The sequence below is a fragment of the Erythranthe guttata genome, chromosome 10 (assembly GCF_056151865.1).
Source record: "Erythranthe guttata isolate IM_541 chromosome 10, IM_541, whole genome shotgun sequence".
Taxonomy (NCBI): Eukaryota; Viridiplantae; Streptophyta; class Magnoliopsida; order Lamiales; family Phrymaceae; genus Erythranthe; species Erythranthe guttata.
In genome coordinates, this window is record NC_142542.1 from 18,645,921 (window position 1) to 18,668,544 (window position 22,624).

A 22,624-nucleotide genomic window follows, 5' to 3' on the forward strand; every position below is an offset into this window, starting at 1 on the left:
ATTGAAATTTTATTTTGGTTTTGGAAATTTTAGGATTTTTTTAACTTTCGGAAATTATGTTAGTCTACGTCCGAGCCGAGGAAACGTTTGCACGCCTCCGTTACCTTTTGGGTGGCATAGGCCTCAGAATTTTGCTCCAATCATATAAAATTTGAGGAATATTAAAAAATAAATAATCGGATTGATAAGTAGCATTTTCAATATTTACTGATGTTATAATGTGAAATTATTTTTATGTGTTGAAATTTATTTATTTGGGTCATATATATATTTTCGAGATTAAGATAGTTGTTTGGACTTGTCTAAAGTATCTATTAAACTAGGTCAATCTATTTTAGGGCTCAAACTAGTATTTAGGCTTAACTAAAATATGATTTGACTGTGGAAATTAGATGGATTAGATTAGAATTAAAATTTTCAAAAAGAAAAAAAAAATTAAAATTAGTTATTGAATAAATGTAAATCAGAATTTCAATAGTTGGAATTAAAAAAGTTGATACAAAAATCTAATATTTTTTTGCGAAAATTGAAGGAATTCAGAGTTTTCATTTTTTTAGTCAGATAAAAAAAGTACATAATAATCATGATATTGTAAATGTAATTTTCCACAAAAAATAAAATTGAAAATATTCCAATTCCCTAAAAGTCGAAAATCAACATTTTCGAGATAAGAAATGAAAAATATTGCCCTAAAATAAATAAATAAAATCCGATCGAAATCGTCGGAATTCGGAACTTTATTCCAATTTTCTATATATGACCATCGATGTGCAAAGAAATAAATCTTTACTTCAAATTTTATAATTTAAAATTTTATTTCGGTACCCAAATTATTACTGCTAAGATGTTTTGGATTAGGGTAAATTACAACCACTTCCATGAGGTAAAGTGTAATTACAAAATAAAACCCTTATTTTCTAAAAATTACACCTAACCCCTACATTTTGTAAATTTCTTACTTCCACCCCTATAAAAATGTATTAATACAAAAAATCAACAAATTGTTGGGTGAATGTAATTATGAAAAATATAACGATTTTTTTGTAAATTGACCTATTGTAATCAACCCTTTGGATTATTATACTCAATACTCAATATATAGTAACACACATTATTAACACGCGGTATTAGAGATTTCTTGCATGTATTTTAATAAATTTACTTTAATAAATTTATAACAGGTTAATGCAATAAAAAGATGCAATAAACAATACATAAAATCATAAAATAAAATATTTAAATAGATTACAAAACATAATAACATTAGATACTGAGCTAGATAATCAGGCTTTAAACATTCATTACATGATTGAAAGTTTCATCCTAATTTCTTTTTTAGGACAATAAATATTATAACAATTAGACTTTCAATTTAGGGAGACTTTCAAAACGAAAAAATACACATCAGATTACAGTTGGAAAATTAACACGTCATTAATTTGCAAATGCTGTAAATATTACATGGATCGTTTAAATAAATACATAGATAAAGTCAAGCAGCTGTCAATGAGAAAATCCTAGGTTTCGTTGACTTCTTTTTCTCCTTATTACCACCATTTTTAAGTAGGATTTCTTGAATTGATTTCTCACTCTTCTTTCATATGGTGTTTCTTTTTTCTATTTACTTAGTAAGTTAATTATACCGCACGTGCGAACTAAATCATTTTTCTCCAAACCCATAATTTTTTTTGGTCAAAAAAACATATACAGGCAGAAAAAAATCATTTAGCGAAATATTAAATTATCGAATTAATAATTTAGTGTGTTTTTACCGAATCGGGACTGAAAGAAATTATTTAACAAGCGAGGTTATTAATTTATCAAGGTTCTGTTCATGTAGTTGTTTCGTTTGTGGGTTAAATCTCCGAAACAAAATGAAATATAAAATTGAGGGAATTAAGAAAAGAATTACACTCAAATTAAATATGTTTTAAATATATTTTATATTACATATACCTAAAGAGAAACATAAATATTAGTCCATTTACTATAAAGTTTTCTTGGAGATGTGCATTAGTTTACTTTTTGGAGTTTGTAACAATTCATTACTAGAGTAAGAAGAATGAAGAAACATAGATAATTCTATGTAATATAATATAACATAAAATCGTAAGAGAAAACAAAATAAAAGAACAAATAGTAATTTATTCATTATTGAATTGAAATAAAAAAAAACAAACATAGGATCATAAATCCTGGACCTCTTACAACTCAGACACAACATGACACTTCAAAAACGAAAAACACGAAAATTAAAAGAACACAACAATGGAGACTGACTCTGACTCTGACGCTGACACTGACACACTGATACTGACGACTGAAATAAAAAACGAAAACAAACTTATAACATAGGATGAACAGATCAGAGTCTGAGAGACAAATCCATCTCAGAATCTTCATCTTGTTCATCAGCACGCTCATTCGCGACGACCAACTGCAGGTTCCTGTTTCCTCCACCGGGGTTCATGTTACCGGGCCTGATTCTCGGCCCACCACCGATGCCCAACGACAAGCCCGGATTGAAAACGGGCCTCATCATTGCACCACCACCACCTCCAGTCGCCGGAGGGAGACGGAGATGATTGTTATTCAAAACCTGAGCCTGATGATGGTTCTGCTGCTGCTGCATATAGGAGGACGGTTGCCCCTGGTAATAATTATAAGGATTATTAACCCTAGGAGCAGGCGGGCCGGGCCGGGCCTGGAGTGGGGCGGGGGCCGCCGTCGGCCATCCGGGGTTATAAACATTGTTATACCCCGGCAATGGGCGCGCAGGAACAAAGCCCGGCGGATTGTTGTACCGCATTTGAAATGCATTTTGCTGTTGAAATGCATTTTGCTGCTGCTGCTGCTGCTGCTGCTGTTGCTGCTGCTGCTGCTGTTGGCGCTGCTGCTGCTGTTGCTGATGTGGCGAAGTGTACGGCCAGTTAACTATGGACCTGTTCATAAAATCATGAGATCTATTGAAAGAAGATCCAAGAAAATTGGGGTTAGTACTACCGGACGGATTACTCATCATCATCATCAACCCGGTGAAGGTCGCCGGATCGCCGGCGCCGGAGGGGCCCGCACCGCCTACGGTGTAGGCGAAAGGGTTCTCCTGCCGGACGATCGGGTTCTTCTCCATGGCCCGCTCCATCTTATGGGCGTTCTGATGTCCACCCAACGCCTGCTTGTTGCTAAATTTCTTGTCGCAGTATTTGCAACCATACTCGCGGTCGTCCTGAGGCTGCGGTATCAGAACCTGAACCGGAGCCTCTGGAGGATTCGCATCTGCGGCCGCCGCCGCTGGGGCGGGGGCCGCAGGAGCAGCAGGAGCAGCAACAACAATAGCATTAGCAACATTAGCAACAACAGCTTCCTCGGGGCTCGAAGGGTTGACTTTCGAGTCGTCGAGGGGCCGTTTGGGGTTTCGGGTGGGAGAGGAGGAGGAATCCATTGGAGAGAGAGAGAGAGAGAGAGGAAAAGGGAGGGGAGAGAGATTACTAGAGGTTTTTAATGTTTTTTCCTTTTCTTATTGTTGAAAGAGAAAAACTGAGGTGGTCTAAACAAGGACAAGAAACCCTGCATTTATAGTTGGAGAGTGTGTGTGTGTGTGTGTGTTTTTCATGTGTGATGTGCAATATCAGATTGCATGGTGCTAACATGGAAATTTTTTAAATACGCCCTCAGCCACACTCCACCACTTGCAAATTTAATTAATATTACAAGAAACTAAAAATTAAAAAAAATAAAAAAAATTGCCTCAATATTTCAAAATTTACAACATTTTTTAGGGTTGTACCTTAAGGTACAAGTCGACGAAGCAGTGGTTGTGGAAGAATTGCATGGCATCATACTTAGAGATTGACAGCTGACTCGAAATTAGATTCTCTGATTTTTCTTTATTTATTTTTATTTTCAAAATGAAAGTCATGTGTGTAACGTAATAAATGACGTCATAAATGATTATTGTTATTTTTGCAAGTGGGGGAATTGATGCCATCTCGTTAGCAATATTGTATTACACTAATTATCTATTGTATGCTGGGAATTAAAGTGGCACCATTAATTAGATTGGATGTGTTCAATTTGTGTGATGCAATTTGAAATTATGACATCAGGAAAGAGATGTAGATTGTACATACAGCATTCAATTTTATTGATACATTTGAAGGGCTTCTTTTCTAGGGTTAAATCTTGAATTATATGTGAAATAATGTTGTGGAAGTATAAGTAAAACTAACTTTAATTATATATTCGTACCGTGATAATGTTCGTATTTGTTCGTACGATACGGTTATAATATTCATGATATGTACGGTCGGGGTCGGTTTACTTTAGACCTAATTTAACTGCTTATTTTACGCGTGTCAGAATTGTTTTAAATACTTTTGTTTAATTAAGTCGTGTATCGCATCTAGTACCATTATAAATATCCGTACTTCTCATTGCACTTTATTTATTTATTTATACGGTCGAGAAGTAGGATATCGTTATAATATTTCATAGTTGTTTTACCCGAATTACTAAAAACTGACTTAATTGTTTATATTACGCGTGTCGAAAACTTTTAGTAGTTTTGTTCTATTATGCCGTGCATATCATCCAGTATCATTATAAATATCCGTACTTCTCATTGCACTTTATTTGTTTATTTATTCCGTCGAGAAGTAGGATATCATTACAATATTTCATAGTTTTGTTTACCCGAATTACTAAAAACGGACTTAATTGGTTATACTACGTGTGTTGAAAACTTTTAGTAGTTTTGTTCTATTATGTCGTACATATCATATAGTATCATTATAAATATCCGTACTTCTCATTGCGCTTTATTTATTTATTTATTCGGTCGAGAAGTAGGATATCATTTTAATATTTCATAGTTGTTTACCCGAATTACTAAAAATTAACTTAATCGTTTATATTACGCGTGTCGAAAACTTTTAGTAGTTTTGTTTTATTATGTCGTGCATAGCATCTAGTATCATTATAAATATCCGTACTCATCATTGCACTTTATTTATTTATACGGTAGAGAAGTAGGGTATCGTTATAATATTTCATAGTTTTGTTAACCCGAATTACTACAAACTGGCTTAATCGTTTATATTACGCGTGTCGAAAACTTTTAGTAGTTTTGTTTGGTTATGTCATAGTTTTGTTTGATTATGTCGTGCATAGCATCTACTATCATTATAAATATTCGTACTTCTCATTGCACTTTATTTATTTATTTATACGGTCGAGAAGTAGGATATCGTTATAATATTTCATAGTTTTGTTTACCCGAATTACTAAAAACTGACTTAATCGTTTATATTACGCGTGTCGAAAACTGTGAGTAGTTTTGTTTTATTATGTCGTGTATAGCATCTAGTATCATTGTAAATATCCGTACTTCTCATTACACTATATTTATTTATCCGGTCGAAAAGTAGGATATCGTTATAATATTTACCCGAATTATTACAAAAACACTTAATAGTTTATATTACGCGTGTCGAAAACTTTTAGTAGTTTTTTTTATTATGCCGTGCATAGCATCTAGTATCATTATAATTATCCGTACTTATCGTTGCACTTTAATTATTTATTTATACGGTCGAGAAGTAAGATATCATTATAATATTTCATAGTTGTTTTACCCGAATTACTAAAAACTGACTTAATTGTTTATATTACGCTTGTCGAAAACTTGTTGTAGTTTTGTTCTATTATGTCGTGCATAGCATCTAGTATCTTTATAAATATCCGAACTTCTCATTGCACTTTATTTATTTATATGGTCGAGAATTAGGATATCGTTATAATATGTCATAGTTATGTTTACCCGAATTACTACAAACGGATTTAATCGTTTATATTATGCGTGTCGAAAACTTTTGGTCATATGTTTAATTGATTATGTCGTGCGTAGCATCCAGTACCATTATAAATATCCGTACTTCTCATTGCATTTTATTTATTTATATGGTCGAGAAGTAAGATATCGTTATAATATTTCATAGTTTTTTTTACCCGAATTACTAAAAACTAACTTAATCGTTTATATTACGCGTGTCTAAAACTTTTAGTAGTTTTGTTTATTATGTCGTGCATATCATCTAATATCGTGTACTTCTCATTGTAATTTTACGTACAATTTGATTTAGTACGGATATTATCTCGATAACTTTATTTCGAACCATACCTCTATATTAATATCCGTACCATGTTTAAATTAATATAAATCAACTTAATCGATTTTACTACGCGTGTCGATTTTTTTTATTTTTTATTTTAATGTATAGCATCTAATTGCACTTCTCCTTGTACTTTTATTTTATAAATAATCAACAAAATTTTGTTCAATTCATACAAAATCAAAGAGAAGAATTGGATACATCAAAATAATTAATTTTGATTACCGATAAATTTACATAATTCTTTTTTATTTATTTCTATAATTTAATGTATAGCATTCAAAATCGTAATTGGTATGTGTACTTTCTCCTCGCACTTTATTTTATAAATAATCAACAAAATTTTATTTAACTCATTCAAAATCAAAAGGAGAAAATTGGATTTTTGATTTTTGATTTTTGTTATCAATACTTCAAACTAATTAATTTTAATGACCAGTAAATTTATATAATATAACAAAATATTTCAGATATTATAAGACAACGACTTTAGTCAAACATATAGAAACTGAATTATTACACACTTGAGATATTGCTATATTTAATTTTATATTATAAAAATAGGATTTATATTCATTTAATTTATAACTTTTTTCCTAGTCCCTCTTCAAACATAAAATATTTATCTATGATTAATAGAATGGGATTATTAGTGAGAAACCCCCAATACATTAGGATATATTATGATGGATCCGCTCCTTTTTTCAATAATAGTGAAACCCCCATAATTGTTTAATTAAATCAATATTTATATAATTATTAGGTGTTATACCTATATTATCCCTAATTAACACATAAAACCCTAGCCACATCTTTTTTACCCAACAGCCGTTGTATCGTCAAATATTATCTCCATCTCTTCTTCTCTTCTTCTCTAACTAGAAATCTGCAGCGTCGGAGGCGGTGGCAATGAGAGGATGAAGGCGGCACCACATCTCGACAACGATGAGGGAAGAACCCCACAACCGCACTGCGGCCGCCACTCCTCCATTACACCTCCGCCTGACTTCCACTCCAATTCTGATCTGCATCGTCGCTGTCATCTCATATCTTCCATGCCTGCGATTTTAGGGTTTCGTTTGGTTGAAGATTGGATTAACAGGTTGTGGCAATCTATATTTTGTTTTTTTATTCGTTCTAGGATTTCTCTCCCATTCTCGAGTTCCAAGGATGATGTGAGGAGGGCCATTCTAATTGATTTTGCGGCAATGATTCGTCTTCCTCTAATGCTTGGATCTTGTTAATTGAGGAGCAATTTTCTGAATTTTTTATTTGACTATTTTTTATGTTGGGTATGTTACACAACAGTATAATTGTTTTCGTTATTCTGCTTTTTGTTTATAGTTGTTTTCGAGAGTTTTTAGTTGTTTTCGACATTTTTAGTTGATTTTTGATTTTTTGGTAGTTGATTTTAATTTTTTTATTGTTTTTTTCAATCATATGATCTGATATGGAAATATAAAATCGAAAAAAATTGAATTCAAAAAATGAAAAAAAAAATTGTACTTCATTTATTTTTAGTTGTTTTCGATGTTTTTTAGTTGATTTCAATTTTTATAATTGTTTTCAATAATATGTAGTAATTTGTCGATTTGGTAAATCAAAGCTGGAAAAAAAACCGAAAAAATGAATTAGAAAAATTGAAAAAGTAATAGTTGATTTTGCAAATAATGTAGTTGATTACGGAAATATTATATTTGATTAGGGAAATAAACGAACAAAAAAAGTAATTTTTTCAGTAATTTATAGTTGATTATGGAAATAGTTGATTTCGGAAATAGTTGATTTCAGAAATAATTGATTTTAAAAAAAATATATAATTATTTTCAAAAATTATAATCGATTTCAAATAAAAAACTGAAAAAAAAAAATCAAAATTAAAATCGAATATTATAATTTAAAAAAATTAAATAGGCATTAAAGTAGTTGAGAGTGAATAATAAGGAATGAAGGGTAAATTTGACAGTAAAAAAAGTTGAATCTATCACTAATAAAAGAAAAGGGGTTGGATCACTTGGACCCAGCTTTATTAAAAAAATGATAGAGGGGGTTCTCACTAATAGTCCCTAATAGAATTAGTAAATAAATATAGTTATAAATTAGGGCACCCCGAGGTAAGGTCAAATTATGAAAAAACCTCTCTTGTTTGGGTAATTACAACCACACCTCAACTATGAATCTTTTAACACGTTGACCTTTGTGGTGTCAAATTAGTGGAATCTTTTAGATTATGTGGAATATTCTCCAATTTGTACCCGTTTTACCCCATTCGAATTCCACATTTTGAAACGAGTACAAACAGGAGAATATTTCACACAATCTAAAAGATTCGACTAAATTTGACACCGCAAGAATGAATGTGTAAGAAGATTCATAGTTGAGGAGATTAGTAGTAATTACCCAAATTTGAGGGGGGGTTCGTAATTTGACTTTACCTTCAGAGGGGTGAACGTAATCTTTGACCGTCAATCTTTGACATATATAGTTTTGCTTTGGCGAATTTTTGAGTGACATCTCTTACGACTTTCCAGTGAAATTTCGACAACTTTTGGGCGATTTATTTGTGATATTTATAATATCATATGTATTATATCTATGTAAATTAAAATTAAAATTTTTAATTTATCGATTTCAATCCAAAATTTCCGATCCTAGAACAACTGTTGAATTTCAAATTATCGGAATTTATTTTGGAACAAAATTAGAATTAGTTATTCACTTCCAAAAAAAATTGAATACGTGGATTATTTCACCCGTTTTAACACACTAATTCTAGAAGAGCTAGTAGGAGAAGACATAGAAATAAAAGAAATAACTAACAAATGCAAGATTAAGGTGGTGTTTGCAAATGATTATTTAAAAGCAGAAGTTAGTGATTGTGATTTAAGTTAGTTTTAAGTGCTTATTTCTAAAAGTTGGGGGTGTTTGCAAATATTTCGGAAAATGAACTAAAATTGAAAAAGCAGGGTTAGGGGTGCTTTTAAAAAAATAGCTTAAAGCAAATTATTTTAAGAGAAGCAAAAGCAAAAGTTGATTTTGCAAACACCTAAAAACAGATTATAAGCAAAAAAAACCGCATAATCACTTTCAAAAAACATTTGCAAACACCACCTAAGTGATGAAAATAAAAAAAAAAACATTACAATAAAACCCCTCGTACACAACAACTAGTACAAAACGGTCATGCTTAATTATTCCGAACAAATATATTTACAAGTTACGCCCTCATGAAACAATATTATTACAAATTTTCAATCATCCCCAAGAATAAAAATGGTATCTTTTGAGGAATATTCAACGGAATCAAAAAGATTCCTTCAAATTCACATACAGTGTACGAATGCAACAGACTTTAGGGTCTCTTGGTAATTATAAACATGGGAGGGGGTTTTTCTGTAAATAGACTTAAGTAAAGGGGCTTTCTTGTAAATTACCCAAAAAAGCAATCAATAATAAAGTACTTAAATAAATCAAATTCAACTGCACAGAAGAATTCAAGCTTTTTCTTTCCCTCCTTTTCATCCTCTCCAATTGCGTCCAGTTTTAGGTAATGAAACCGTAGTTTACGAAAGCTAGTAAATCCTCTCTGCTGTAGAAACGGGACGTAAAAAGACTACGATAACCGTGATATTATCTTTGCTGCCTCGTTCGGCAGCTTCAGTCGCCAATCTCTTTGAACACATTCCTGCCTCTTTTACTGTGTCTCTTATTATACTTACAACATCTTCGTTTCTCATAACATCCCATAGCCCATCACTCGCCATCACCTGAAAAAAAAAAAAAATATATATATATATATATATATATATATATATATATATATATAGACACACACACACACACACACACACATTAGTATCAGCTTTTACGGAAAAAGAAAGGGAAAAATAAAGTTTTCATCCCTCAAGTTACCGATTTCACGTTTAGTTCCTCGTGTTCACAAAAACCACATTTGGTCCCTCGTGTTTCAAAAATTCGACATTTTTAGTCATTTTCGTCGATTTTCCGTTAATACTAACGGAATCAAATATGTGCCCATCATTGCCTTAACTGACGAACTATCAGTAAATTGACGGAAATGACCAAAAATATTAAATTATTGAAACATGAGGGACCAAATGTGTTTTTTTGTGAACATGGGGGACCAAATGTGAAATCAGTGCAAAAATAGTAATTTCCCCGAAAAATAAATATATATGTAGCGTAATTTCATTCCTATGCTTTTTCGGGTAGTTTTTCTCGAGTTCATAATGAACATGGAAACTATTTACTATTAATGAGGCTAAGAATTCTACACATGCAGAAAAAAATAATCAACCAATTAAGAATTATATGCAGGGTAAAATTGCACAAAAGCCCCTTGTGGTTTGACTGTTTGCAGAAAACTCTTCCGTAGTATAAATTTAATGTCATAACCCCTGTTTGCTTTTCAAGGGGTAACGATTGTGAGCTTTCGTTAATGTAATGAACGTAAATGACTATTACGCCCAATGGCGAGGCCAGAAAGTTTGGTGAGGGGGGGCTTAAACACACGGGGGTTCGGGGGCAGCGCCCCCGAAAAAAATTTTGCTACGAAAGAAATTTGAGATGAAAATTCGATATGAATTTTTTTTCCTTCACTTTCAGAAGATAATACCAAAACCGCGAAAGCTAAATTGCTATGAAAATTTAAGAAACATGAATATCAAGTCGATTATCAAATTGACACAGAGAAGTTGTCAAATGCTAAAATGATCGTCGGTGGATGGCAATTTAACCGCTATTAGTGTGACTGTGAGAGAGAACAAATTTTTTTTTTTCAAGAAACGTAATGAACTTGAGAAATAGAAGATGAGAGCAAGTCATACATAAGGTGATGGAGGGTTTTGAGTAAGTAGTCTAAAAATAAGTGGGCATAAATAATATAATTAAATAGACTAAAAATTAAATAGAATATATATGTATATATATATAAAATATAATTGAACAGACTAAAAGAAAAATAGGATATATATATAGGATTAATTAAATAGACTAAAAAAATAAATAGAATATACATGGGGGGCTTTGAATAAGTGGACTAAAAATAAGTGGGCTTAAATAATATAAGGGTAAATTACAAACACCCCCTGAGGTATGGTCAAATTACAAAAATCCCCTTCTTGTTTGGATAATTACATCTACCCCCTCAACTATGATTTTTTCTTACACCTCCACCCTTATGGTGCCAAATTCAACATAATCATCTAGGTTCCGTAAAATGTGCTCTAGTTTGTACTCGTTTTGTGTAAAAATACAGTTTCCGATACACCACAAACTGATATATACAAGCTAAAAATCACATATTATGATCATCTTGCTTCAAAATGTAGAGTTCGAATGGGATAAAACGAGTACAAAAGTGATAATATTCCATATAATCTCAAAGATTCCACTAAATTTGAGGAGTTGAGGGGTTGATTGTAATTATCCAAACAAGAGGGGTGTTTTTGTAATTTGACCATACCTCAGGGGGTGTTTATAATTTACCCATAATATAATTGAATTGACTAAAAAATTAAATAGAATATATATATATATATATATATATATATATATATATATAATAGTAAAAATTTGGGAAGTGAGGGGGGGCTTGAGTCCACCCTAGCCCTTGGGTGGACTCGCCCCTGATTACGCCCCTCGACTGTCCATCTATTTGCACTTGATGCCATGGAGTAAAAGAAAAGGGCATTTTGAGCATTTATAGCTGACCCAAGAGGAATATATGTTGATGGAAAACTTACTATATATTCATCTTCAGCTGATAGCAAAGTTTCGGTAATCTCGGGTTCCGCAGTTACAAATGGCTTTAAATCATCGTCACCAATTGATCTCGTAACCTATGTGGATAAAATATTTACCAAAGTACAAATTACGATAATAACCATTAATATCATCAAGTTGCACGTACTTGCATGCCGTAGTTATCAAAAAATACGTGTAAGGAAATTTATCAAAAATTTATTTATTTTTAAATAAAACCTTTTATTCCAGAATGGAAATTGGTCCATTATGATTTACAATAATGGACTAAAATACCGAAAAATTAATCTATTGGGGATTCGAGACCAGAGTGCTCGTGGTTTCAAAATTTCAATAAATAAATAACTTTTCAAGTGAAAGTTTCCACAATAGAATAATAACCCGGAGAGCAAAAAAATGAAATAAAAATAAATAAATAAAATAAAATAAAATAATAACCTGGAGAGCAGCAGGACCGATCCTCCATGTGTCGACTTGCCATTTGACTTGTCCGCCTGCACCTATAACGCGTTCTCTCTCCTCAAGACAACTAGCCACATGATCCTAGTACATTGATCTCATTCATTAGGTTAAAATGAAAAATCGAGAAAAACTGAATATGAAAGAGAACTCAAAATAAGCTACTCTTTATAGATACAAAATATTTTTTTTTAAATCCTTTTTTTCAAAAAATAATAAAAAAATCATAAAGAAAAATCCCAAGCTCACCCTCGTTAAAGCAAAAGGATTTCCTGCACGACAAATAATCGTTCTGCAATCACCGGCATTAGCAACAAATAGTTTGTCTTTAATTACGAGAGCAGTCATTGCAGTACAGCCAGGGTGCCAGTCCTTTTGAATAACTCCCTTCGATTTGCGACGAGAATTTAGTTCGTTCCTAAATGCAATATCAGTCTCGACAAACGCTTCGACCAGTGCTTGAGATGGACTGCACACGTTTGAAAAAAATAAAATTAAATATTTAAAAAAGTGCTTCGTTAATATTCAGTTAATTTTATCCACATGCAAAAGAAACAAAAAATTGACAAAAATAATCGTCAGTTTTTTACCTGCTTTTTGAAACAAGAGTTCGTAAAAATCCAGGTAGAGCTCCAGCTGAAAACTCGGCGGCTGCAGCACCTGTACATAATACGAGGAATTTATATTTTATATTTTCATATTTATTGTTACAAACACCAAGTCCAGTGAAATAAAATCACAATCTTCTAGAAAAAGAAGAGTGTAATACTGTAATTCCAATTTTGCACCCATAGAAAGGGTTTATTGCATACAGCACCCCTATTTTTACTCTATTTGTTAAACAAAATCCTTGTATCATTAATATTACGAAACTACCCCTATAACTATAGCATTACCATTTAGGGAGTTGAGTGATTAAAAACATGGGGACTTTTTGGCAAATGAATATAATACAGGGGTACTAAATGCAATAAACTCTCCATAGAAAACTACACATACCTCGATGACCATCCAAAATCCCGAAGAAATGGATATCCTTTTCATTACCAAAATTAGGTTTCATAAAGTGTGTGTCCTCCATTGTTTCTCTTCTCCCACAAGTTGAGAACGAACCCCAAGAAAGAACCGGACAATAAACCCTAGCATCATTTGTGGAAACGGGATTCTCAAATGAAATATGAGCTGTCTCTGAAAAATCCAGGCCGTGGCTATACCAATTTATAGGTTCTTGAAAATTTCGAATACTAGTCGAAAAATCCAACTTTTCGTCTGCTTTTTCTCCACATTCGAGCATTGAATCGAGCTCCAAAACGATGTCATCGAAAGTGGGTCGATTTTGAGGATTGGAATCCCAACATCTCTGTATTAAAGAGAGAAAATCGGTAGATGCACCAGAATCGAGGCCCGCAAGAACAGGTCGTAATTTTTCGGAAACCACAGCTGCAGTGAGTTGTTGTTCGGTGTAGTTCATTTCCAAGACTGTGTGAGCCTGCAGATTCGTATATATTATAAATAATTAGTAAAAGGGTATTTCATAATGAACTTTTCAGAATCAGAATACGGGTTCTATATTTATAAAAGGATAAAAAAAACGTGAAGTTCGATAATTACATCCTAGCCTTAAATGTAGTGAAACAAAAGGAGCAAACGGAAGAAAGAGTAACCTGTGCTTCTGCTCGAAGATCAGTATATGGCACTACACCAGTAAGAAGTTCACTGCAATACGCACAAATCGAAATTTATAATCAATGTAGTCATTAATCGAGCTAACTTACATTTATTATCAGCCCAAAACAAGAAAGTAGGCTAAGAACACTAAAGAAGAAGCTATCTCGATTCTTAATGACTTATACAACGTTCATTAAATTCAATGGTCAAATGCATATCTTTTTCAATTAAACTCGCTCCAAATATCGATTGATTGTAATTAGTAAGCCGTGACTCGAGAATTAATTTCTCAACATTACATATTTATTATGGAATATACCAACCAGTTTGCGGCCAGTCCTTACTTAACAGTGATTCCAAAACTATAGACATCCGACTTTTCCGTTTGAATCTCTTTTGTGAGCACTTCGGGCGCCATATAAATAAGTGTGCCGACCATATTCTTTTTATGGAAACCGCCGGTTGGTTTGCCAGAGGATTTCCAGTTCTTAACGGAAACTTGTTCTAGATCTTTCTTGTATTCTGCCAAACCAAAGTCTGCTAGATGTGGATCGAGATTCTCGTTTAGCTGTATCAAATCCATTAGTGAAATATCAGATTCCGTTCGAATTTAGATGCATTTATAATTTATATTATATGTATATACTATATAATATATAGAAGACTTTACGAGAATATTTGCCGGTTTCACGTCCCTATGTAATATGCCAAGGTTATGCAGATATAGCAGAGATTTTGCTGCAAACAGAAAGCATGAGAAATTAATCGTAAGATATTTGGAACGATGAGATTAGAGAAGAAAGTGGTGAATAAAATTAAATATACAACGAAAGTATGATCCTTATTTTACGAAAAGATCAAGGTAGATTATATTACTAAAATCGAAAAAAGTTTGCAGTTTCAAGAAAATTAATCGACAACGAAACCTACACCTTGAAGTATTATATCCATCTTTTAATTGAGTTTTTGTTTCGACTCGTATGAAATATCCAAATATTTATGTATTTTTTATCTACTAGACATATTTTGTACGACCGAGAAATAGCAAAACTTAATCCAGCGTAGATTTTATCAACAATTGACTTATTATCGAATACATGAGAACAATAGAAAGAATTCAATTACATATAGAAAGCATTCAATTATTCACAACCAAGAAATATCACAATGTTAGATACATATTGAATTAATCTTCAACACGTAAGGGTACATTAGTCATTACGTATATAGATACGTCGAAGCTGCATGCACATACCTAACTGAGAAGTGATTTCAATCACTTGACCAATACTCGGACTCCATTCTTCCACGTGCAGCTTCTGAGCAAGGTTTCCGATTTCGTAGAAATCGAAGAAAAACATGTAATTTGGCGGCTTAGCATGCGCCGCCACTAGCTTTAGTATTCCCGGGTGATCCAATTTGCTTCAAAGTAAATTTAAACATAGATCAAATTTCAAAGGATGCTCCGAAAAAAAATACTAAAGAATGTACAAATTTAAATTACACAATAAAGAGAAAACAATTCAACATGAAAAATCAAAAAACAAAAAGGGTTCTAAGTTCTAACATCAAATCCAAATAATAATAATAATAATAAAATTAATAATAAATAAATAATTGCTCCCCATCTCATTAAAAAAAATATTAAATAAATAATTAAATAACCTGAGTAATTGCAACTCTTTGTGGAACTTATTTAGGTCATCGGAAGTAGAAATAACTGGTTTTTTTACGGCGACTTTTCTACCGTCGAGAATTGCTTCATACACCACACTCTCTGCACCTGCATTTATACATAAATAATAATTAATTAATTAAATTAATTAATTAAACACAATTCATATTTATGCAGTTAATTATTAATAAAGCAGTTATGAAAACATAAATTTAAGGGTTTGATTATTAGGTTACATACCTCTGGCGATTGGGGAAGAAAGGGAGTAAGAAGAAGGGTGGAGATGGAGAGGGATTGTTTGGCTGTGGCAACAACCTCGTACACATGTGTTTGGTTCCATGATTTCCAGAACCATTTTTCTTCAATTTCTCTGATTTTTTTCTTCAATCTTTTGTTTTGCACATACTGTTGTTCATGTGCTTTTTTAGAGGATGAAAATGGATGTTGTGCGACGTCGTTTTGGGTTTGATACATTTTTATTCATTTATTTCTATTTTCCCTTTTTTTTCTAATTTTATTCAACTTCATTGAGCACTTTAATTTCAAAATTATAAATATTCGATCTCAATTCTCTATTTTAAATTAATAATAAATTATTAAGATATTTTGATACTCGTATAGTGGCCGTTGGCAAGGAGATTCGAGCATTGATAAATTGACACAAATTCACTTCTTCCGACTACTAGGTTATCTCTTACGGTGCATTTTGGATTGCATTCTTACTTATACGTAAAAAAAACAAAAAAAAAACTAATTATTTTAATATGTAATATTTATTCAAGAATTATTTGCAGTTGTTACCTAATTTTCAACATGTATTTAATTTGTCCTTGAATAATAAAATAAACAAGTAACAAGTTATTAAATTGCTTAATTGGTAATATAATATAGCCTTGGCCAGCTTTCTGATCTACTATATAATAAGTTATTACATGTTGGTTTGCATGTTCTCTAACAAAACTTTCTGGAACTAACATTTTTAAATTGTAATTTTGGATCCAATTCTTTTCTTTCAAATATTATATTTTTTCTTTCTGAAAATTACATTTATAATCTCAACATTATTAAATATTTTATATTACAAGTGAATAAAAAATATAATGGGAAAAATAAAGTTTTTGTCCCTCAAGTTTGCACCGATTTCACATTGGGTCCTCTATGTTCACAAAAAACATATTTGGTCCCTTATGTTTCAAAAATTCAACACTTTTAGTCATTTCCGTTAATTTCCCGTAAACCTAACGAAAATCAAGCGTGTGGCCATCACTGCCTTAACTAACGAACAAACGGGAAATTGATGGAAAGGACCAAAAGCATTATATTATTGGAACATGAGGAACCAAATGTGTTTTTTGTAAACATAGAGGACCAAATATAAAATCGGTACAAACTGTAATTTCTTTTTTATATTTAGGTTTTTCTTCCTAATTCCAAATTTTATTTTTTATTTTTTTTGAATATTTCTCAAACGAAACTATAATTAATTTTTCAATTTCACATAAAATTGAAATTCTTCAAAATTGCTAGAATTCCAATCTAACTAATCTAATTTCTACAACATGGCATGAAGATATATCTTTCTAATAACGAGGCCTTCAACTAATTATTAAAAATGTTTCTCCCGATCAATCTTTACCATTTATTTACAAACTAACACACATCCGCATTGGTGCGTGTGCATGTAAACGGTCGAAATTCATTATAACATTCACCTGTTGTAGCATATAAATAAAAAAACTCATTATCCACATAAATTCGAATGCAATCACAGTTACGGAATATTCGACCATATAAAAAGTCGATACACTTTATCATGATTACCAATTTCGATTCCTATAAAACTGGAAAAAAAAAATCTCAAAGTTTTGTTCATATATTACTTGACAAAATTATAACCCTGCGACGAACATCCGAAAACAACACAAAACGAAAAAAAAAAAAAAAAAAAAAAAATCAAACTAACAATTAATAAGTGGAAAAAAAAATTTGAGACATTCATATATAGATCAAGAAACTCGATTCAATCACAACAGCCACATTCATACGCTGCCGACAGCCACGCGCTTGAACAAATCAGCAGACAACCTCGGAGTAGGAACGATTCGAACCGGGGTTCTCATATAAGTAGTCAAACCGGCTTGCTCCATCATATCAATATCCTCGACCCGAACCCCATCCGGTGGCGTCATCGTAAAATGGTGCACCATATGCCCCAACATCGAAGTCACCAAATTAATCGCCAGCTGTGCGCCGGGGCATATTCTCCTCCCGGAACCAAACGGAAGCAGCCTGTAATCCGTCCCCTTCATATCTATATCCTCTTCTTGGAATCTCTCCGGCCTGAACTCTAGCGGATTCTTCCACACGGACGGGTCCCGCGCGAGGGCCCACACGTTGACGCTCACCGTGGAGTCCTTCGGGATGTCGTAGCCGCCGACTTTGACGTCAGTGACGGCCTTGTGGGGGAGGAGTAAGGGTGTCGGAGGGTGCACCCTAAAGCATTCCTTTGTCACGCACTGCAGGTACGGCAGATTCGGGATGTCGGCTTCGGTCATCACGCGGTCTTTTCCGACCACACGATCGAGCTCCTCTTGTACCTTTTGCTGCACGTGAGGGTTTCTTACCATCTCCGCTAACGCCCACTCGACGGTTATGATTGTGGTGTCCATACCAGCTGATATCATATCCTGATACAATAAAAAAAAAAAATTTGATTAAATTCATTTTTCTGTTTATAAATTTCATTAGAGGAACATATAAATAAGGGTAAATTGCACCTAGACCCCTCAGGTTTGGAAAATTACATATACATCCCTTGAGGTTTGGTTCCAGTCAACAATTTATCACATCTAAGTCATTGACTAACCAAATAATGATGACGTCATCAAAAAAAATTGATTCGGATTCTTTTCTTTTTTCCAACCAAAGATTTTGTAATTATTTTTATCACCATTTAGACCCTTTAACATTTTATTAAAATAAAAAATAAGGGCTTTGACGTACTTTTTACTCGAAAAATACGACCTCTAAAAAAATAAAAATTGAAATTCAATTGTTCGTGCGAAGGAAAATAATGACCATAGTTTTTCTACTTCTTTTAAAATAAATTTAAAAACAAAATTCTAGTGAGGATAAAATTGTCAATTTTCCAAACGTAAGGGGGTCTAAATGCAATTTGACCTAATCTCAGGGGAGTCTGAGGTAAGTTTAATTTACCCTATAAAGAATGTTTTGACATGTAAAAATGCAGAAAAGTAGTACTTTCGGTTGTCGTACTTACCCAAAGGAGTCCAATAATCGTGTCGTCGCTAATGTCGTAATCCTTCTGAAGACTAAGCATCGCGTCGATGAAATGGTTCTTGGTATTCCCGGTTCTCTTCCGCGCAAGCGTGTGTTCTTCCATTATCTTCTTGGTGAAGTTATCCGCACGGGAGTCGTGCTTCGCTAGCGCTTCGTTTTCGGCCTTGAAGAGAAACGGGAGCCACGGGAGGAACTCGGCAAAGGATTTCCTCGACCCGATTTGAATAGCACCGTCGAGAATAGCCTTCAACTCTTCCCCCTCTGAGTCAACCACACCGTTCGAGTCCATGAATCTCTTACCGAAACTCAGCCTTGTTATGTGAAGGAACGCCATCATTCCTAGGTAATCGCGCATCACTAGAGCTTTGCCCTTGTTTTCTGAGCCCATTTTGATTAACGCGAAACAGACAAGATCAGCAGTTGTTGAACTATAATTACTCGAAAATTCAAATATATATATATATGCATTATATATGTATATGTATGTGAGTAATGAAATTGCTATTCTTTTTGCAATATCAAATTCCGTTATACGTTTTTCGTTCATAAACACGAGCACACACACACACACACACACACAAAAACACACTATGGATTTATCATTTAGGAGTTGACTTTATTGCAATTTGTACCCCTGTGTTATATCGAATTGCCACAATTTACCCCATGTTATTTTAGTAGCAAAAAAAACTCTATGATTGAAATGGTTTAGTAATTAGTACCCCTGTTAAGTGGGTTGTGTGCTAAAGAAATTGAATTATACAGGGGTTCTTGCCAATAAAATAACATAGGGTAGGCTTTCTATCAATTCGATATAAGACCGGGGTACTAATTGCAATAAAACCTTTACGAGATTATGAAACTAGCCACCTTAATTGGCAATTTTCTAAACTATGATTGGATTAATTCACTCGATATTACCGATTTACCGAATACCGAGCATGTCTTAGATTTCAAAGAAGCACCTCATAAACTCCACATAGAGTAAAACATAACATCGGAAATCAGCCACAACACTCAAATAATCAATGACAGTTTATCTTAAGAAGTACGAAAAAGCGAAGAAAAAAAAAATTCAGGGATTTATTGCATTTTAGTACCCTATGTTATACCAAATTGCTAAAAAACCCATCGTGTAATAGATATTAGCAAAATCTCCCCTATAAGTAAATTGAAGGGTAAACTACAATCGCCCCCTGAGGTAAGGTCTATTTACGAAACAACCCCTCATTTTCCATAATTACATCCATCCCTTGTAATTTGTAGATTTCTTACATCAACACTCTTTAGTAGGGGGTGGATGTTAGGAATTTACAAACTGCAGGAAGCTAGATGTAATTTCTCAAAATGAAGGGATTTTATTTTGTAATTACACTTTACCTGAAGAAGGTGGTTGTAATTTACCGTGAAATACAATTAACAAACTACACCTAAAAACGAACTACTTAGAGGATCGAGTGCTACAAAAATGCATAGGAAAAATACAGTTTTCATCCCTCAAGTTTGCACAGATTTCACATTTGGTCCTCAATGTTCCTAAAAATCACATTTGATCCCTCATATTTCATAAATTCAACACTTTTAGTCCTTTTCGTCAATTTTACGTTAGTTCTAATGGAATCAAGCTTGTGCCCTTCACTGCCTTAACTGACGAACTGACGGAAATGACCAACAATGTTAAAATATTGTAATACGAGGGACCAAATGTGTTTTTCTATGAACATGGGACCAAATGTGAAATCAGTGCAAACTTTAGGGGTCTAAACTGTAATTTTCCCAAAAATGCATCATAGGGATTTATTGCAAATTTTAGTACCCTGTGTTAAACGAAACTGCTAAAAGACCCACAATGTTATACATATTAGCAAAACCTCCCCTATAATTAAATTTCACTACCAAAGTACACCTAAAAACGAAACATAAGCAGAGATCTCAGCAGCTCCATTTTCCTAATTATTAACTTTTAAGTCCTTCATCAAATTAATAATTCATTTAATTCAGAAAAAAAAAAAGAGATGTAATAAATTAAATTAAAATTACCAGGTTTAACGCAGTCGTTGAAAACGTTTTCCACCATGGCAGTAACTTCATCTTCTCTGATTGGCCGGAGCGCCTCGATCCTTTTCGCCGAGAAAAGCTCCAGAGTACACAATTTCCTCACCTTCACGTAGTGGGGCCCATAGTCCGACCACACCAGATCCATCCCGTTCTTGCTGAACATGTTAATCATACGTGTCCTGTTCCTATTGGCCAGCTGCTGGTCGTTGTCTTTCAGGACTTCCTTCGCCAGCTCCGGCGAGTTCACCACCACGTTGAGGTGGGACCCCAGGTAGACCGAGAAGATCGGGCCGTAGATTTGGGCCCACTCGGTGAAGCACCGGACGAGGACCGGTTTCAGGTCGTACAGGTTTCCGACGATGGGCAGCGGCCGCGGCCCCGGCGGGAGCTTGTACCGGAGGCGCTGGAAAAGCTTGTACGCGATGAAGATGGTGAGGATTGAGACGGCGAAGAGTACGGCGGCGGCCATTGTTGACGACCTTCGTCGGCTGTGAAAAAGAAGTGGGTGTCTTTAATTGTGGATCGAACAGGTGGAATATAATATATACTGTGGTGGTGAAATGTGGTTAGTTGGATACTTTGGTGTGTGTGTGTGTGTTTGGTGGAAGCGCAGACTTTTTGGGTGCGATTTGTAATAAATGGTAATTGTGGGGATTCTTTTTGTATATTTTAGAGCTTAACTCAAGGAATCTTAAGGTGGTGTTTTTCTATTTTGCATCCACCAATAATTTTTTATTGGTGGAACTTGGAAGCAATTTTGGGTGCGATTTGTAATAAATGGTAATTGTGGGGACTCTTTTACTATTTTTAGAGCTTAACTCAAGGAATCTTAAGGTGGTGTTTTTCTATTGTGTTTATTACGAAAACCAACCTAAACTTGGATTACATACAGAAATCACCTCCACCTATTCATAATTACCGAAACCCCTGGAAGTTTGTTTCCGTCTTACACAAACCCCTTACAGTGTTAGATTTTTTTAATTCTAGGGTGTAGACTTTACGCAATTTCATATATTTTCTTTTATTTCTCACCTATTTAACATAAGGTATAATAGATTGTACACATTTTCTGTAAATATACCGTTAATCAGAGGGAGATTTTGGTTATTAGGAATAGGTTGGGGTGTTTTTAATTATTTGGCCAAAGTTCAGGGGATTTTCGTAATTTACCCTTTTCTATTTTGCATCCACCAATTTTTTCTATTGGTTGATGCAAAGACTTTATGGGTGCGGTTTGTAATAAATGGTAATTGTGGGGACTCTTTTTGTATTTTTAGAGTTTAACTAGAGGGAATGTTAAGGTGGTGTTTGCAAAATTAATGGTGATTATTGATATAATTTGAAATAATTATTTATTTTTAAAATTTGCAGGTGTTTGAAAATAACTGGAAAAAATCAACTTGAAGTATCTGATTTAGAAATTGATATGTTTGCAAATAAATTTTAAACTTCTTTTAGCCTATTTGGGTTAAATGTTTAAATCGACCTAATAAAGTACAATTTGGATAAA

The 22,624-nt window shown here is 33.4% G+C and overlaps 2 protein-coding genes across 2 annotated transcripts; both read right to left on the bottom strand.

Moving 5' to 3' along the window:
• Positions 1 to 9,338: 9,338 nt before the first annotated feature.
• Positions 9,339 to 16,413, bottom strand: LOC105949399 (protein kinase family protein / protein phosphatase 2C (PP2C) family protein). The gene is made up of 12 exons (XM_012972701.2): positions 15,997 to 16,413; positions 15,747 to 15,864; positions 15,337 to 15,503; positions 14,752 to 14,819; positions 14,426 to 14,649; positions 14,078 to 14,129; positions 13,413 to 13,902; positions 13,004 to 13,073; positions 12,663 to 12,882; positions 12,393 to 12,497; positions 11,936 to 12,031; positions 9,339 to 9,937 (listed from the first exon to the last, which is right to left on the bottom strand). The coding sequence occupies exons 1-12, from the start codon at positions 16,109 to 16,111 to the stop codon at positions 9,743 to 9,745; spliced, it is 1,920 nt and encodes a 639-aa protein (XP_012828155.2). The 5' UTR covers positions 16,112 to 16,413; the 3' UTR covers positions 9,339 to 9,742.
• Positions 16,414 to 17,608: 1,195 nt separating this feature from the next.
• On the bottom strand, positions 17,609 to 21,778 carry LOC105949335 (cytochrome P450 98A3). The gene is made up of 3 exons (XM_012972626.2): positions 21,097 to 21,778; positions 19,037 to 19,434; positions 17,609 to 18,443 (listed from the first exon to the last, which is right to left on the bottom strand). Exons 1-3 carry the CDS (start codon positions 21,581 to 21,583, stop codon positions 17,796 to 17,798), a joined length of 1,533 nt encoding a protein of 510 aa, XP_012828080.2. The 5' UTR covers positions 21,584 to 21,778; the 3' UTR covers positions 17,609 to 17,795.
• Positions 21,779 to 22,624: the final 846 nt, after the last annotated feature.

Coding starts and splice junctions, on each gene's coding strand:
- LOC105949399 (XM_012972701.2), bottom strand. CDS start 16,111: ATGGTTCTGGAAATCATGGAACCAAACACATGTGTACGAGGTTGTTGC. Junction 14,650..14,751: donor TGAAACCGGCAAATATTCTC/GTAAAGTCTTCT, acceptor GATTTGATACAG/CTAAACGAGAATCTCGATCC. Junction 13,074..13,412: donor GATTTTGGATGGTCATCGAG/GTATGTGTAGTT, acceptor TATTATGTACAG/GTGCTGCAGCCGCCGAGTTT.
- LOC105949335 (XM_012972626.2), bottom strand. CDS start 21,583: ATGGCCGCCGCCGTACTCTTCGCCGTCTCAATCCTCACCATCTTCATC. Junction 19,435..21,096: donor CAACGACTGCGTTAAACCTG/GTAATTTTAATT, acceptor AAATGGGCTCAG/AAAACAAGGGCAAAGCTCTA. Junction 18,444..19,036: donor CGATTATTGGACTCCTTTGG/GTAAGTACGACA, acceptor TTATTGTATCAG/GATATGATATCAGCTGGTAT.